An 18,927-nucleotide genomic window follows, 5' to 3' on the forward strand; every position below is an offset into this window, starting at 1 on the left:
CTTGGACATAAACTGCAAACATGCTTTCTAATTCATGAGAATAATAACCATTACTAATCTATACATTCAAGGAGTAATTTGCATGCTGTCAGTTGAATTTTCAAATATGGAAAGACCTCCCCTCACATAACACCTGCCACGCAGCGAACTTCGTCCTACCTCCACACCGTACTGCACTTTTTTAAAGAAAAGCCATTTTACATTGGCTGAAAACTGTGGAACCTCTATCAGACACTATCAAAAGACTAAAGCGAGATGTTCTGAAGAGGAAACTCCTAATTGCCTTGTAGACCAGTCATATTACACCCTTGAAGAATTCCTGCGTGTACAGGGAAGAATGGAGATTTCAAGACGCATCCTGACATCATCTATTGTCAACAATATTGTATTTCATATATTTTATTATATTTAACTGTTATGTTTTTAACATATGTGACTCTATTACTATTCTTGAAGAATATGTAAATAAAGAAATTTGTATATTCTCAATTGTCAGACAAGAATCTTATTCTATAGTTTGTACTAGTAGGTACTGATCAAGTGCTAGTAATCCAAAAGAAGGCTGTGAGAATTTTAACGGAGGCATGTGTGTTAGATCATTGTAAACCTTTGTTTGTAAATATTGCTGTTTTAACTGTTATAAAGCTATACATGTATGACGTATTAGTAGATGTAAGAAAAGTCACGTATGATTTTGGAAAGAAATGATATTTGTCACTACAATACAAGGAATAAATATAAGTTAAATAATGTAGATAAACCTAAATTAAGTAAAATTATGAATTACCACATAACTTTGGGCATTAAAATGTTTAATTTGTTACCTTTTGTTATTCAATTTTTACAATGTCAGGTTTTTCCTAATAATTTGTATTGTTGGCAAAAATAGGCCTTTCTATAATATTAATGAATTTTTATCTGTGAGATTGATAATAAAGATTTTGAACTTTAGAATAGGCTAGTAATTTAAGCTTTAATATTTGACAAAGCCTACTGTAATTTTATTGAATATTATTTATATCCAATAAATTGTCTAATGTCTTTGTTGCTGAAAAATCTATTGATCTGCATAACAAGACCCAGAGAAGGAGCATAGAAATTTATGAGAACATTAACATCCTGCAACGTCTGCTTTTTCTTAATTCTCTTGTTCCTAATCCCACAAGAAATGAAGAAATAAGTTTATGACTAAGATAACTATTATAGTTTAATTGATATTGAGAGGTATGTGGTTGATTTATACTCAACCTACAATCATATGAGTGGCTAATTACCGGAGGTTCTTGAATAATCTAACATATTAAATGATTTTTTTAACTTCAACTGAGTATACAGAAAGAGTGATTAGTACAATCAGTATACCTTGAGAAGTTGGACATCACTTGGGTGTTCCTTGCCCGGTGTCAGTTCACTGAGCATCTCACTCATAACGGCCATGTTGCCCTGGACTACATCCAACTCTCCATGCAGCTTGGTAAGCTGGTCTGTAGTGAGACGGGGGGGTGGGGGCGATGCGGCAGGAGATGGGGGACTGCCCAAGGTACCTTGCTGCTGGGCCACTAGCGCAGGAACTCCCACGGCTACCTCTCCATCTGGAATACTCTGCAACAATACATACTAATATGTAAGTTATACATGTTTTCAATTGATCTCCAGTAATCAGGCTTTTGGACTAATCCAACAAATATCTGGTCTGAATTGTGTCGGATTAATGAGGGACTACTGTAGGTTTTATCTTACAAATAAATATAAGTTATCACATACTTTTCCTCCTGTATAATAAATCAAAAATAATCTCACTGTACCATTTGTAAATAGCAAAGTTAACTGTGGGGCATAGTTTTGATTTACTTTTATCCTTGCTCCCAACATTTCACTTTTACTGAACATAGGCTCCCAGGGGCAATGTGCAAATTGAATGATTTGTAATCGTTAACATCCGGACTCTCAATAGTCACTTGAACCGCGGCTCATGGATGGCTAGGGGAGAGGGGTGAACTATTTGTACATCGAGTATCTGTCTCACGAGTTAAAACTTGCTTGGTGGGGAGCTGCGCCTTGAGGGCAGTCCGACTTGAATTTATGAAGGAGTGACTTGTGCTGCTACTTTGCCATCTGGTGTCTCGACCGTACTGAATCTCACAGAGTAAGTAAACTACTGATTGTAATTATTAATTTGTATATTGATTCTCACCTTTAGAATATTTTAGGTGTCCAATTATCTGATATGAATTAGCTAAAAACAAAGAGTTATTGTTTGTCCCTTTTAAAATCTGCTCTAAATTGTGTAACATTGTCAAAGCCTTTTATAATTTGTTGTATTTGTCCATAGGTACTCTCAAGAATATTTAATAAGAAAATATATAATAAATATATATTCCAATCTGTAAATTACAAATAAATCAATATATTATAAAGAACAAATATATTGAAATTCTAAACAAGTAAATTGAGGAGAGCAGAAGTTTAATACAAGCCAATAAACAAAAACTGTGTGATTTTTAAAATTTTACTATAGTGGCTTAAAATTAATTTTGATTTATTTAATTAATTAAGAGATCTTATTAAGAAGTGTTAAAAATTTTAATTTCATTTTATTTTTATAAAGTCCTTTATTTTCAAAATCAAGTGATGTTTTATTTTATTTTTATTAGCAAGTAATAAGATCTACGCATAATTTTATACTTGAGCACTGTGTAAACCATTGTTAATTTTAAAAAAAAGTTATTGTTTATTTCGCGGAACACTAAACAAACACCAAGATATCGCTTGGCACTGACAATATCACCCTCTTAAAAGCGGGTTAATTTAATATTTTTTTTTACTACAAAAGTATGATCCTATGACAGAATAAATATTAAAGTTGTTAGTTATATTTACAGACATAAAATGTTGAACCAATTAGCATAAAACATTAATTTTTAGTATATCTTTATAACATTAATAAAGCAGCAGTACTAATTAGTCAACACCAAACAGTAATTAATATGTTACAAGTTAGAATTTTGTCAGTTGTATCACTTCCACAGATTACTGCCATTTCATGCACCACTTTTTATCCATTCTTCTATCTAAACTTTCTTAATCTAATCTCTTTCTCATGTGGATACCTAATCTAACATATAACTACAATCTAGATTAAGGTGGTGCAATCGATTTTGGGTTGAGTAAAAGTTTTTCAATTTAATAGTTACAATACTTCAAGATACCCTTCCTGAAGCCAGAAAAAGAACATCATTTTTGGGTCACTTCACGAGAAATTTTAATACATTAGTAGTCAGTCATTTTGGGTCTTTTTTATAATCAGGCCCAATGGAAAACATCTCATGAAAAGGATTTCAAAATATTTACAATAGGTATGTGAAATATGATCGGAGGGAGTGACATATTTTTTATTTTTAAAAATATGAGTTAATTTTTCCATTATGTTTAAAATTTTATGAAAAAAATATTAATTTTTGTATATTTTGGAATTAAATTGTTTTTAAAATAATAATTGACCTTAATTTGACCTCAGACATTAACAGTACGTTAGCTGCCAACCCCAAAAATTACGTTTTAGCGCTAAAGTGCCAAATTTTTAAAAGATAAATTGTTGTAACCTTTTGTTATTTTCCTCTTCTTTGGTTACTAATAAACATGATTTATGTATATTTATTACGTTTATAAAGCGTCGTGCACATTGGCCCGACAGAGTTTTTTACAATGCGATATATTACATAAATCATTTGCCGTCGGGCGCCTATACGCCAGACGCCTGATTCAGGGATATTCAGTTTTGTTGATGTGCAGCCTCAATAATTCCCGCGCTTTAGTTCTCTGTCTGCAATTGCATCAGCTTACTTCTAACCTGCCTTTTCCACATAGCTGAGTGCTAATTGATGCGTTTTGTTACTCGAATCCTACATTGTGTTTTTTTATAAGTAATGTTTCGATAGTTGTGCGTGTATACTAGTGATCAGTAAAAATGAGTGGCGATAATCTTCTTACGGATGAAATCGAACGTATGATTGAGAATCCGTCTTCCCCGGGTGATATATTTGCCGGTATAAGTGATGATGAACGTGCAGGAAGAGCCACACATTCCAAATGTGACCACTACAGGGCACCACTACCTGACGTCATCTGCTTTTGTTGGTGGAGGAGTACAAAAACGCCGACACAGAAAGGTGTGCAAGTTGTGCTACAAAAATGTATCAGAGGAAAAAGGACGTAAGGTAGCAAGAAATTTGACACAAGTAACTACGTTTTGCAGTGAATGTCCTGAAAAACCATTTTTGTGTGAAACATGTTTCAAAATTATACACAAATAGTATATCTTCATTCATCTTTTGTATAGGGTAATTTTGTATTTATTTATTTTTCTTTACTTATAAGAATTGAATTATTTGAATAGTAAGGAAAGCAAAAAAAATGAAAATAAATAAGATACAACTTTTTATTTACTACATTTAGTGCAGTCATTGAAGCGAAAAATACGGTCTTACCTCCGAATTTTTTTACTGTGAACCGATTTGCATGAAATTTTGGAATTAGGTTCATCTTACCCTTAACTTCAAAAGTGAAAATGATTGAACTCCGCCTATTATTTTTAAGGGGTGTAAACAACCCCCTTAATGGAAAAATTGATATTGAGCCATTTTATCGCTAGAAAAACATGTCTAATAGTAAGTGGTGAAATTGTAAAGTGTTTTCTAAAACATTTACCTCATATTAAAATCATTTTTCAACCCCTTGAAAATCTTACAAACCCTTACAAACAATCCCTAAATTGAAAAAAAATCACAAAAAAAAACTTTGGTATGACATAAAAGATGTAAGTATAGAGTAAGTAATATTTTATATTCTCTATAATAATTATCAAATTGTTAACCCCTTACAACCCTTGAAAACTACCTCTTAATAAAAAATTTTTATAAAATGAAAAAGATTTAAATATTATTCCACACTCTCGAAAATGATTATCATATTCTTAAGCTTTTCTACCCTCAAAAACTACCCCTAAATTAAAACAGTAAATATATATGATTACATATGTAAAAATAATTTAATTTAGAGTAAAAAATTGCCATTTATTGAATAAAATATTGGACAAATTATATAAAATTCACTCAAATGTGTTATATATACATATAAGAACGTTGGTATGTATTCATGCCTACGTTTCCAAAATATATGAGCCATATTATGTATATGTATACACATTACAAATAGTTTTGGGTCTCTATTATTACTGCGTACTTTCACATTGCTCCAAATATTTACACTCCAAAATTTTCAGTTACTAAGTAGAAAAAAATATGATAAGTTTTTGGACATAACTCCTTCAATTTTCATGCTATCACAATTTATAGAAAACCATTGTAAAGGGAATTAAGAGAGCTACAACATAACTTTATTGCAATATGTAGTAAAAAACCTTTTTTCTAAAACGGTGAAGGGTTAAAGGGCTTAAGAGAGGCTGTGATTGCGCTGCCACGCGCTCTTTAAACACAATCATGTCCCCATCAATTTTCTGTTTGACAGAAAAAAACAAAAAAACCAAATTGTTTGTCAGAAAAATACCTAAATTTTTCATCCTTACACTTTTATACGTATCTGTCGTCATTTTTTGAGATATTATAAAAAAAGTTGGTTTTTTTTAATTTGAAATTTTTTTTAATCGTGACTTTTTTGAAAAAAATATTTGTCCTGAAGCAGCCAAACTGATGCAATCTACCAAACTCTTTCATAATAAAGTTAATTCTATGCGGAATACGATTAATTTTAATTATGGTGGAAATGGCACTTATGAAACCCATTGATTTAAAAGAAAAAACATCAGATGCTCCTCTTATTTGCAATACAGCTCACTTATTTAACGTGCAAAAGACTTTTAATAGTGCTCATTGTTAAAGCTTATTTCAAGCACCACAAAACACTTTTTTATTTAGAATGCCTAAAATGCATCTCCTTGCCGCTAGATGGCATTGACCACATCGATTAAATTTCAGGCAAAATAAAAACGGCTTTGATCTTTAATATCTAGCTTAATATTTACACTTAGAATACTTTATAAAAAACCAAATTATTTATTTATTTACCTGCTACAATTTTGTTCTTTATAAAATTTTCGATTAAAAACGTATATTTTTAAAGATATTTGCAAAAATCCTATGAAAAACGTGAAAAAATTGCGCGAATTTTCATTTGCCAATAACTTGAAAAGTATTGGATTTTTCAAAAAACTTTATAGATAATTTTTTGCTTAAAATTAAGCCTTCTATCGGTATCCGAGGTTATTTTGAAAAAGAAAAAAATTCACCCTCGAGAAGGGGTGGCAAGTTAAGGTTAAGATGAACCTAATTCCAAAATTGTATGCAATTCGGTTCACAGTAAAACAATTCGGAGCAATAATGCTTCAATGACTGCACTAATTTACTTTTTGTGAAACTTATGAAATAAATCTCTTTTTACAGTAAAATAACAAATCATATATTTTATTCTTCCTGGTAGCAATAATAAGGCTAAAACCTTATTATTTTATATTCTAACACTTATAAAAATACCCGTCGGGCAATGTAGCCCGACAAAAATGTCCAATGTAGCAATCTCATTCATATCACTAATAACGAAAATAAACACAACAAACAAAGTTCTATTAATAGCAGAACTCTTCATAGTTCAATCAGTTTCAGTTAGAGTCGTCAGGGTGCAGCACAGACACGAAGGTAATCAAAATGGCGGATACCGTCATTGTTATGCTGTCGGGCCACTTTACCTGACGTGCAATCTCTTAAAGACGTAGAGCGTCGGTCCATTTGGCCCGATGTGGCAGCTAACGTGTTAAAATTCTTACATTGATATTAAATTAAAATTTTATGGAAAAAAAATTAATTTTTGTATATTTTGGAATTAAATTGTTTTAAAAATAATAATTGACCTTAATTTGACCTGACATAAAAATTTTTATATTGATATTAAATATTCCACAAAGCCTTTTTGCTTTGGGGAGGGGAGAGATTGGTTTGGAAAGGTTTGTTTCAAAACACGGGTTACGTGATAGACAATTAGATTGTGTTGCACTAAATGCTTTCACACAAAATAAAACACTATTTACAAAGAACAATAAAAAAAGGAGTATTAAAATTGAACGCTTGCTGTTAATATAGTCTCATTAAGACGAACAAAGTACCAACAAACAACAAATAGCTAATATCTCTCAACAGCAACATGTTTGTTGCTCTCGGCTTGTGCAAGTATATCATTAAAGTGGTCGTACTCGCTTATGCCTTGACAGATTTTGTCGCAAAAGTTAGTGTAGGAATCGTTACAAAAATTACTAAATAGTTGGTATCTTGTGCATTTTTTAAAAACTGTACTCATGTTTGTTATTTGTCTTTAAAACATTTTCAACAGCTGCCATTTTCTTAATATTAACCCTTTTAATTCCGACGTGCGCCGAGAGCGCTCGTCACTGTTTATTCAAGAAATGCCGACGTGCGCCGCGAGCGCACGTCACTAGGTTTTACGAAAAATGCCGACGTGCGCTGGGTGCGCTCGTCCGGTTTTTGTTATATTGTAGTTTTAATTATTGACCAAATGCCACTAAACTTTGCATACTGTATCTAGACACTACTACTACTGATACAATAAAATCTTTTTTACTCTATGCTCAACATGTGATGACGTATATCAGCTGTTTTCAACCTCATTGACGTTAATCATTCAGTGAGCGTCTTTGGTTCCTGTGGTAATACGTTGTTGCTAGGTTAGGTTTTAATGGGAATTATTCGTGCTTTTCTTTTGTTTATTTCAGTTTTCTTATATTATTATTAGTTTTGTGATTATTGTAAATAGATTCGACCATGAGTAAAAGAGGGGGATCATACTTTGTGCTTCGGCAAACACAAGTGTTAAAAAATTTTAAATTATGTACCCTATTATTGTAAATTAATTAATTTTAATTTTATGTAACCTACTTTCTTTAATAATTTCAACAAACAATTTTATACATTGGGCTAAACAACACGTGTAAATAAAGTGATTTTGAATGAAACTGACCAAAATAAGTTTTATTGAATCTTACTGTAAAATGTTAACTTTACAAGGTTTTCGATAGAATGCTGTAATTTCTCTATTTTAAAGGTAAGTTCTTCAAATTTGGTGTGTGTGTGTTAAGAATTAAATATAGTACAATTGGCAGTAACTACTTTTTAGTTAAGGCTAATAATAAAGGTACTTTGATATGTTCAAACTAATTTTGTTTAAGTTTTTGGTTTTTTATTTTTTTGTTTTTTACAAATATAAATTAAATAAATTTGTAAAAATTTTAATACTCATTTCTTTTAAATACTCCACATTATTACATAAAAAACAACACCTCAATGGATAATTTCCTTCAATAAATAAAAAAGTTATACATTTTTAAAAAAATATTTGTCAAATTATGAAAAAAGGGCCTGGCATTCTTCGCATGTACTTTTTGAAAACAGGCTGGCATTTTTCACATGGTCACTGAAAAAATGTCTGGCATTAAAAGGGTTAAAGAAAATCTCACTGTATTTTTTATTATTTTCCTCTTATTTATTACTACCGATGTGTGAAGTTTGATAGCTGTAGCTTTGCAAGTTCTAGAGATATTATTTTTAATAAAGAATACAAAATGGGGGCTAGGGGTTAAACAAGACATTTCTCGACCTATGTTTATGTGACATTTTTTGTTTGAAACTTTGTGAAATGTCACTCACAGAAGTTTGTGACACCCTTTTGTGAACACCCTGTATATACGTGTATGCATGTGTTAAATGAAAGATAAATTACAGTTATGTATTACAATGCAATATTAATATGGTTATTGTATAAAACAGTATCTAAATAAGGGTAAATTAAAAAATAATAGTTATCAAAAAAAAATTAAAGTTGAAGTATTAAAATTATGTTTGCATGACAACCATGTTACCCCTAGTACTATTGACTAGTATTACCATAAAAAGGTAAACAGTATAAGAGTACTGACCCGTTGTGGAGTATGAATAGGTGCCATGGCATCTAGATCAGTCATGGGGAATTCAATGCCCTTGAGCTTGAGGTCCTGGTAAACGTGTACAACTCCGGACATGTCTGGCTGGCTGTGGAAGGCATCAGCCCAACTCTGTATCAGGCTCAGAACTTTTTCCTGCACGGCTGTCGGTGGGTCATTCTTCGGCCCTGCACACCAACTCATTCGTCTTAACCTTCTCATAGGCTGTATATAAGTAAATTATACTACATAATAGGAACCAACTTTATCCAACTCCTTGTTCAATTTCTAAAACTAAAATATTTCTTAAAAGTTTTTTTAAAATTCAACAATATTTGACTAAACTAATTCAGTTTCATGCCTTATAGCATTGAGAAGTTCTTCAGAACATAAAAGCAGTTGCATACCTTTCTGTCAAAATTATTATTCATGATTTATTAAAGTCTGGTTTCGGGTTACAATTTGAATATTTATTAAATTTAAAATGAAGGAGCTCATTTGATTCACACGAAAAATTGTATATTAAAAAGTTTTTTACCATTTAGCATACATGAACACAAATATTTGTACAATAATGCATTATAGAACATGCAAGTTCTAATGTTTGATGCATGATTTGCAAGTACAAGCTTGTATGATAGCTGACTAGATCAGTTCTTGACTTTCATATGTTTGGGTGCAATGAATAAGTTTCAATAAAATACTGCACCAATATAGTTGTCTATTAACGCCAACGAAGTCTCCAAACAAATACAATCTTGAAAAGTAAATCAACAATATAATAAAATAACATAAATCACACAAACACAGAAAGTCCTTGAAAGACCCCAGACCAAAGCTCTAAAATAATTAAAGCAACAATACAGCACATTAAAATAAACATGTCTGATATAAAGGTCAGCCTAAAAACATACAAAAATACGAGTTACTTTCAAAATTAATTTAAATCATTCCATTTCACTTTTCAGTGTAATGTTTAAACATTTTTTAGTCGATAACTATAAATTTTTTTATTATTTGTGTAGAATATATTGTGTGCTGTGTGAAAATTTACATTTTCATGTATGCATAAAACTAACATTTAAAATTCTAGCACGTTCGCTACCAACCGGCACATATATGTGCCGGTAGGTCCATCAAAATAGACCACCATTGTATGAGTTGGGCACTTCTCACAGACCAGCTCAAAGTAGTGTGGTCATTACCATAGCCCAAGAGTACAACACTGTTCAAATCAAGTTATATATCATTTTATAGCCTTAATCAAACGTATAACTTGATTCCACATCCTTTTTTTTACGTTGTATACATTTTGGCTAGTGGCACATATATGAGCCGGTTGGTCTGTAGCAAATGATTAGGCTTAGGCTTAACCTCAAATATAATCATTTTCTAGTTGCAAATCAAGTAAAAATTGCCATAACTGTGTTATGTGTTAGTGATGTACAAACTAAATCAAGATCTTTGGATAAACACTTTGGAAATAGCAGAATATGTTATAAAAAAACTCACACAAATGTCTATTATTTATAAACTTCATTTAGGTAATGAGCTACATTTTTATCTTTGACATAAAACAGTTAGGAACTAAAAATGTCTTAGGTAACACACATTTTGTTCTAGTTTTTCACTTGTGCCAACTGCACCAAGGAAGAAATTGTGAACATACCGAGAGACCAAGCGGCACAAATATGTACCATACATCCCTGTAGACCGATATGAAAGAATGAAGTCGAAAGAATAGACCGATCGTTACCACAGCCTTTTATTTAATAAGACTACACTGGCACAAATATGTGCTGTCGGTCCACTGGAACTGTACCGAGCGGTAAAAATATGTGCCATCGGTCTATGAGAATGAACTAGCCGGCACATATGTGTGCCAGCCGGTCCATATTAATGAACAAGTTTTTACATTTCGGTAGCGAACGTGCTAGAGTATTGAAATATAAATATATATATATATATAGTTTTGCATTACATATTAAAGATGGGTGAATTTATGTATAATACTATTGCGACCCCATTAATGTTGTTTGAAACCTATTATTAATTTTAATAGAGCTGATAAAAAAAATTATACAGAAAAATAGAACATTTACTTCATTTAAATGCCATATAATAAATGAAACTGTTTCTAAAGCAGACTGGTGTCATTTATTAACATTTATGCTGGCTTATCATAACAGCCTTATCAAAAAGATACCCTTGGATTCAATGCATTCCAAGGATTTCTAGTGGTAAAAATATCAGCAATGACAAGCACAAATAAATTTAAACCTTTCTTAAAAACACTGAATTTGGAATAATCTTTATTAACAGAGTAAAATGTAACCTTTAATAAAAACTTTGAGGTTGCTTTAATTTAATAACAAAATTAAAAGGTTAGATTTATTCTTGTTGTATTCGCTTAAAAATTATTGAAAAATATTTCAAGATGAATACTGTTTAGTGCTAAATATATTTCTTCAGGAGTAAAAATTATTTTTGTTGGAGTTTGCTGTTTTTAATGGTCACAAGATTTATTGTTATTGAATCTATTTTCCATCAATAAAACCAATTATAAATATTTTAAAAATGTGTTCACACCTATAAAAACAACTTAATCAACTAGATTGCTTTGATTCAAACATAAGTGCTATCAATAATAAAGTTAGTATATTTATTAACACTTGATTTGTTTACTAGCAGACTGTTTCTAGTAGTAAGCCTATTCTGCATGTACTGAAATTAATTAGTGAATGTACAAAGCGTGTATGGAAAGTTAGTATTCTTTTGTTCTGACAACATTGCAGTGAGCATTTCATTGCTCCATGTGCACTAGTTTAGCAGGATTAATTGGCAGGTATTGGAATTGTGTTAACCTTTGGTGTGCAATTCTAATAAAAGTACAGGAATACTCGGTTATATTATTGTATTGCTCCATGACAAAGCTTGTCCCTTGATGCTAAATTTATATTCCTTTAATAGATTATTCACTGAGATATAAAATTACTGTTTTAATGAATTTGGTTATTAATGTTGTATTATTTAAAGGCAAAAATAAAATATACTTTGAAGTTAAGTAATTCTGACATTCTTCACTTGAAAAACCAGTGTTTTATTGAACAAAGTGATTTGAAAATGACAAAATGAAGACTTAATGATTAGTACAACGATAATGATGTTGTACAACCAAGACTCGGCACAATCTGATTTACACTTTTTACAGGACATAAAGTGCAGGCTTCATAATTCACATTCTGTACGTGATGTAAAAATTTAATATGCTGTGGCATCAAAATGACTAAGTGCTTGTTTAACCCTGCAATTGGATTTAAGCATTTATAGACGCATTAACATTTTCAAATGGCACTAAGCTATTTTTGCCGCATTAACTATGTTGTAATATTATCTCTCACAGTAAGTCTATTTTTACTTTGTTTGAACTAAAACGTATGTAAATTTGAAGATAAAGATCCAAGATTTCATATTATACCGTAAAACATTATTTAGTTCCATTACTTTGACATTAGAATGTTTTGGTACTTTGAACTTCACATTTCCCATCGCAATTTGTTCACATAATTACCAAACACGCTAAATTTGTCATATGTTTGTCAAAATTCTCTGTCGAGAGTTTACTTTCTACATGATCGTGTATGTCGTTATTGGAAGGGTGTATTCAGAAACATCATTTCAGTAGCCTGTAAGCAAATAAATGTACTCTATCGTTATCTGGAAATAATGAAAATCATATCAAAACAAAGAAGAACTTCTCTAAGCAACAGTATCATCACTGAAGACAATGAACTATTATTTTATTTTTGCACTATCACCGACTCACCAAGTAGATAAGAATTACGCATTGTTTGCTATAGTGATTTCTCGGTTGTTATTACACCATTTGTCAATATGTGTATTGTTAGCTATTTATTTGTATCTTTAGATATTTAATTGTTTAGTGTGTATAAAAAAATGTTTGTGTAGTGTTTTATAATTATTGAAGTAAAATTGTAGATGTTTGTGTAAGGTTTTACCTGCAGATGCGTGTGCATGTGGGCGTGCGTGCGTGCGTGCGTGCGTGTGTGTGTGCGTGCGTGTGTGTGTGCGTGCGTGCGTGTGTGCGTGCGTGCGTGCGTGCGTGTGTGTGCGTGCGTGCGTGCGTGTGTGTGTGCGTGTGTGCGTGCGTGCGTGCGTGCGTGTGTGTGTGCGTGCGTGCGTGTGTGCGTGCGTGTGTGTGTGTGTGTGCGTGCGTGCGTGTGTGCGTGTGTGCGTGTGTGTGTGCGTGCGTGCGTGCGTGCGTGCGTGTGTGTGTGTGTGTGTGTGCGTGCGTGCGTGCGTGTGTGTGTGTGTGTGTGTGTGTGTGTGTGTGCGTGTGTGCGTGTGTGTGTGTGTGTGTGCGTGTGTGTGTGTGTGTGTGTGTGTGTGTGTGTGTGTGTGTGCGTGTGTGCGTGTGTGTGTGTGTGTGTGTGTGTGTGTGTGTGTGTGTGTGTGTGTGTGTGTGTGTGTGTGGTGTGTGTGTGTGTGTGTGTGTGTGTGTGTGTGTGTGTGTGTGTGTGTGTGTGTGTGTGTGTGTGTGTGTGTGTGTGTGTGTGTGTGTGTGTGTGTGTGTGTGTGTGTGTGTGTGTGTGTGTGTGTGTGTGTGTGTGTGTGTGTGTGTGTGTGTGTGTGTGTGTGTGTGTGTGTGTGTGTGTGTGTGTGTGTGTGTGTGTGTGTGTGTGTGTGTGTGTGTGTGTGTGTGTGTGTGTGTGTGTGTGTGTGTGTGTGTGTGTGTGTGTGTGTGTGTGTGTGTGTGTGTGTGTGTGTGTGTGTGTGTGTGTGTGTGTGGAATGAAAGATGAAATTTACTTATATACTTGTGAAGTAAAGTAAATTCTACTTGTTTGTGAGATTGTAGATTTGACTGAAAGTGCATAAAACTCACTGATGCATTTAACTTATTTTCTATTTTACTTTGCTGGTATTATTTGAGATCAGACATAGCTCAATTCTTGAGCTGATAACAAAAATGCTTATTGGGGTCAAAGTTAAATGCTTAAAGGGACATCTATTTAAGTCTAATGGTAATCTACATGAATTATTTTAATTCCTTGTTCAAAACCTGGAATTGATAAAAAGATTTGGTTTAATAATTCATTAGTAATTTTATATAAATATTTTATATTTAACTACATATAATAAACAACTATTTTCATAAAAAAATAAATACATTCTCCGTTGAATTAAATTAAAAAATGTTTTTCTGTCATGTGCGGTAAATTCAGTACAGGCCATTGAAACTTAAAAAGTGTAAGCAATAAAATTAGTGTTAGCATGAAAAATAGAACACAATTAGTTTAGTGTTAGTTTTCAAAGAAAGAAGGGGTTTGCATACCTCCTATCAAAGAATATTGTGAGCCTAATGAAGAGAGGGATTGGAGGGAAGAGGGAAGAGATTGTAACCACGAGGCGGGTGGAGGAGGGGCTGCAACCAGAACAGCTGATAAGCAAGAGGCAGTGTCCGCTCATTAGTCAGTTGATAACAATTCAGATTGACATTTCATTGTTGCATGTTCACACAAATCATATGAAAAAATTCTACAATATTTTCTTTTATGTCAATCTGAACTGTTAGCTGACGAGAGAGGTCAATATCTGATCTCTAGTGCTAGGCAACATAGAGAGAAAGCATCATGCAGTCAACAGCCATGACATGGACTTCTGTACTGACACTGAAATCATTTAACACAAAATTAACAAATTATAAAATAATAAGAATATAATAATACACACACTAGAAAATACAAACTTATAGAATATTTCAAATCATATAAATTTCTTTAATTTAATACGGATCATCATGGTGTAAATTATATCAATAAGAAGAACTAATGTAAGGAATTTATATTTGTTTGACTTATCTGTTTACATTTTAAATAATAAGGACTTAATAAACCATACACAAATACATAATTATAACACAAGAAACAGAAATAACATTTTAATTGAAATATTGTCAACTGAGCAAATCTTTGAATAGTCATGTTGTAATTGGCTTAAAAGTGTATAACAAATTGAAACATCTGATAGAAAAATACCCTTTTAAAATTTATAAAAATAAACTTTATGAATGGCTGTTAAAAAACCCTTTATATAATATTGATGAGTTTTTTTTTCTATTAAAAAAAAAACTTTTAATGATTGTTTTAAGATAAACTCGTGATATAACTAGTATAATTCTCAACTTGACAATTAATGTCTTATATTGTTATATATATAATATTTATGTATTATACTTATTAAATATTATTTAGAGACAATGCTATTTAGTCTGTAGCTGAATTAGACTTTGTCAATGCATGTAACATGTTTTACGACAAATAAACAAATTTATTATTATCATAATAATATTTAAAATAAAACTGCCTTTCTTAATGTTTTAAATTTGTAAGCGAATTTTAATTTGCAAAACTTTTAGTAAAAATATGAGTTGCCATTGAATTAGTCTGTACTTTTCATTAGTTAATTCTTCTATTATTACACCATCTGACCTACTTTCATACTATACTAAAGTGGTAGTTGTTTTTTTTTTTTTTTTAAGAAATGAAGAAGTTTAGTAACGAAAAAGTCATAAAATCTTAATTGAATATATATCTTTAAAACGTTGGTTTCTATTGTTTATAAAATAACAAAGATTAAAAATATAAAATAATTAATTGTTTTGCTAATGTGAATAATATAAGATAAACATTATTAAATGTCAACAAATTATATAACACGTACAGTTTGAGTATATGTAAAATATTAATAACAAATATATTTTCAACTTATTACTAGATATCTTTGTAACAATCAACATAAAAGTTACAACTTAAAAATATAATAATCACTGAAAAACAACACAAGAAAAATAATATGGTTTACAGTTACTAATGTTACAAAAATAAATGTTAAAACAAAATGGTATAAAGATATTTGTTGAAAATACCTATTTGTATATGTACAAGATATATGTATGTAATGTACCTTTACAAGAAAAACAAAATGTATACAATTAGGCTCATCAAATTATTCAAACAAGATTACAATACTAGTATAACAAAACTAGCAAACTAACTCACTATATAAATCTTATTGGAGTAAGTCATAAAACAATAAATGATTTTAAAATACACCCAATCAGCACTAACTGCTGAATGTAAAAAGCTCAAATCAATGACTTGCTATTTTGATTACATTGATTCTGATGTTTTACTCATATACATTAGATTAAAAAAAACAAAGTATGAACTTAAAAAGTTTAAGCTTTTGGAACACAAAGATGCTCTTTTAGCAGACAGTACCATTATTTAACTACAGCATATTATACAAAATGTATAGAACATTCAAAGCAATCCCTGCACAAACTAAACCATTTAATCACTCACAATGATGCAGTGGCATTCATTTGAAGAGTACACTGTTTTTTGGAGTTTTATGTGTGTTTTAAATAACATACATTATAGTCTATGATTTATACAAGAGTTCTGTCCAGAATATAATCACATACATTTAACCCTTACTAAGAAGAAAAAAAGCTTTTTCAAAGGAACTGTACCAAGGAAACTTTGGCCTAATCATGTGAGGCCTTTGAACCATATGAGTGGCAGGGCTTAAAAGTTGTAGACGGTGAGCTGTTTTGACAAAATTTTAATACTTTTAAAAATTAACTTATTTGTTATTTAAAGGAGCAATGTTGACTGGAAAAAGTATGTAAAATAAATAACTAATAATTGAGTTTTTATTTTTTTAAATACTAAAAATAACAAATTTAACAATGAAAAATGATTTTACTTGTGGCCATACAATATATTTATTTTTATTTATTACACAATTTTCAGACTATATAAAAATTTTACAGTTTATGTGTGAAAAAATAAAGAAAAAGTTAATGAGTAGTATCTTTATAGCATGAACTATTTTAGTGGAATGTCTATAAAAAAGAATGATAGGGTAAACATATTTTGTTTCATGTATAATTTTTTTATGAACAGAGGAAAACTCCTGTACAATTCGAAGGTATGTTTGAAGAATAAATAAGGAGTGTACTACACAATTACATAGTAATCAAACATAAAATAAAAACTGAGAATAAAGAAAACTCCTGTACAATTCCAAGGTACGTTTGAAGAATAAATAAGGAGTTTACTACACAATTACATAGTAATCAAACAAAAAATAAAAACTGAGAATAAAGAAAACTCCTGTACAATTCCAAGGTATGTTTGAAGAATAAATAAGGAATGTACTACACAATTACATAGTAATCAAACATAAAATAAAAACTGAGAATAAAGAAAACTCCTGTACAATTCCAAGGTATGTTTGAAGAATAAATAAGGAATGTACTACACAATTACATAGTAATCAAATAAAAAAATAAAAACTGAGAATAAAGAAAACTCCTGTACAATTAAAAGGTATGTTTGAAGAATAAATAAGGAATGTACTACACAATTACATAGTAATCAAACAAAAAATAAAAACTGAGAATAAAGAAAACTCCTGTACAATTCCAATGTATGTTTGAAGAATAAATAAGGAATGTACTACACAATTACATGGGGGCCGTTCAAGTATTACGTAAGCACTATGGGGGGGCGGGGGGGGGGGTCTTTGCTTTGCTTATTTTGGATGACATGGGGGTCATCGATAGTTTACTTAGATGATGATTACGTCATCGGTAGTTATTTTCTTTTTTACACGAATGGCAACCCAAACATTGTCTTTGCTTGAAAACGAAAACGCATTTTCAGGGATTCCCGCAAGTAATACATATTTTTAGTGAACAGTGCGCGGTAATTCCCCTACTCGTGTTAGAACCGAGTAAGGGAATTACCGCGCGCTGTTCACTTGTCGAAATTTCCTCTATCAGTGTATTGTTTCGTTTGGATGCTATAGCGAGTAGACGTATTGTAAGCATAGTAAAGCAAGTTAACATTTGTGTTACCATTCATTCCATTAGCCAAAGTTTAATGTTTAAATAAGATGTCGCTTCAAATAGACAAATCCAAGTTATACCAAAAATTGTTTTAAAGTTTTAAAAAATCTCATACAAGTACAAAAGTACAAATGTACAAAAGTTAGTTAACGAAGTGTGGCAAAATTACAAATTACAAGCAAAATCCGACAAGGAACTAGATATTATTGTATCTAAGAGAATCGAAGAAGAATTGCAAGCGGCGACTAAGAATAAATCCAATCTACTACATTTTTTTTTCTAAGGTGAGTGACGAAATCATTTTAGGTACCTATGAATACCTACTAGAAATATTAGAAATTGCCAAAAAGTTTCTCTTTGCTAATTAGAAAATATTATGGCCTATCTTAAAGTATAGAGGTAATATTCATTATATAGATTTATTTCTTATAATTGGTTCCGTCAAATTGGTCACAAAATACAGGATGTTAGTTTTATACATATATATATATATTTATATATATATATATACCTACAGAAAACTATACTCTATTCAAATAGGTATTTAACAGAATGTAAACAATCTTTATATGTCTTTTTATTGAAATATGAGGTTTAAAATTGTAAACTGTGTAAAAATCTGTTGTAATTCATTTAAAAACTCAACAAATATTAAAATTGCTTTTCTGTAAGTACATAAAGCTGCGTGCAGACATCGCGAGGCGTGCGCCGCAATGGTTCGCACGTATACATGTGCCGTAGCATGCCTCAGGTTGATGTAAGCGAGACGAACCATTCGCTGGCGCAAGCCTCGTGATGTCTGTACGCACCCTTTACAAATATCTGATTTTATAATTGCATATTTCAATAAAAAGACATATCAAGATTGTTTACATTCTTTTAAATACCTACTTGAATAGAGTATAACACCTGTATTTTTTGACCGGAACGAAATTGCTCGTTTTAAAGATATTAGATTTAAAGCCATAGGGTTTTGTATTTACCAT

At 31.2% G+C, this 18,927-nt stretch overlaps 1 protein-coding gene across 3 annotated transcripts in view; it reads right to left on the reverse strand.

The window, feature by feature from the left end:
* LOC124354103 (TOM1-like protein 2) overlaps nt 1–18,927 on the reverse strand; it is a 92,520-nt gene that overhangs the window by 45,265 nt on the left and 28,328 nt on the right. For 2 of the 3 annotated variants that reach the window (XM_046804317.1, XM_046804316.1), the window contains exons 4-6: nt 14,357–14,446; nt 8,999–9,189; nt 1,363–1,602 (exon numbers count right to left, since the gene is read on the reverse strand). In XM_046804317.1, the coding sequence (XP_046660273.1) occupies nt 1,363–1,602; nt 8,999–9,189; nt 14,357–14,446 (521 nt within the window). The remainder of the gene's footprint in view (nt 1–1,362; nt 1,603–8,998; nt 9,190–14,356; nt 14,447–18,927) is intronic. The other variant, XM_046804318.1, reaches the window with a different exon arrangement.

This window comes from Homalodisca vitripennis, chromosome 2, assembly GCF_021130785.1.
Source record: "Homalodisca vitripennis isolate AUS2020 chromosome 2, UT_GWSS_2.1, whole genome shotgun sequence".
Taxonomy (NCBI): domain Eukaryota; kingdom Metazoa; phylum Arthropoda; class Insecta; order Hemiptera; family Cicadellidae; genus Homalodisca; species Homalodisca vitripennis.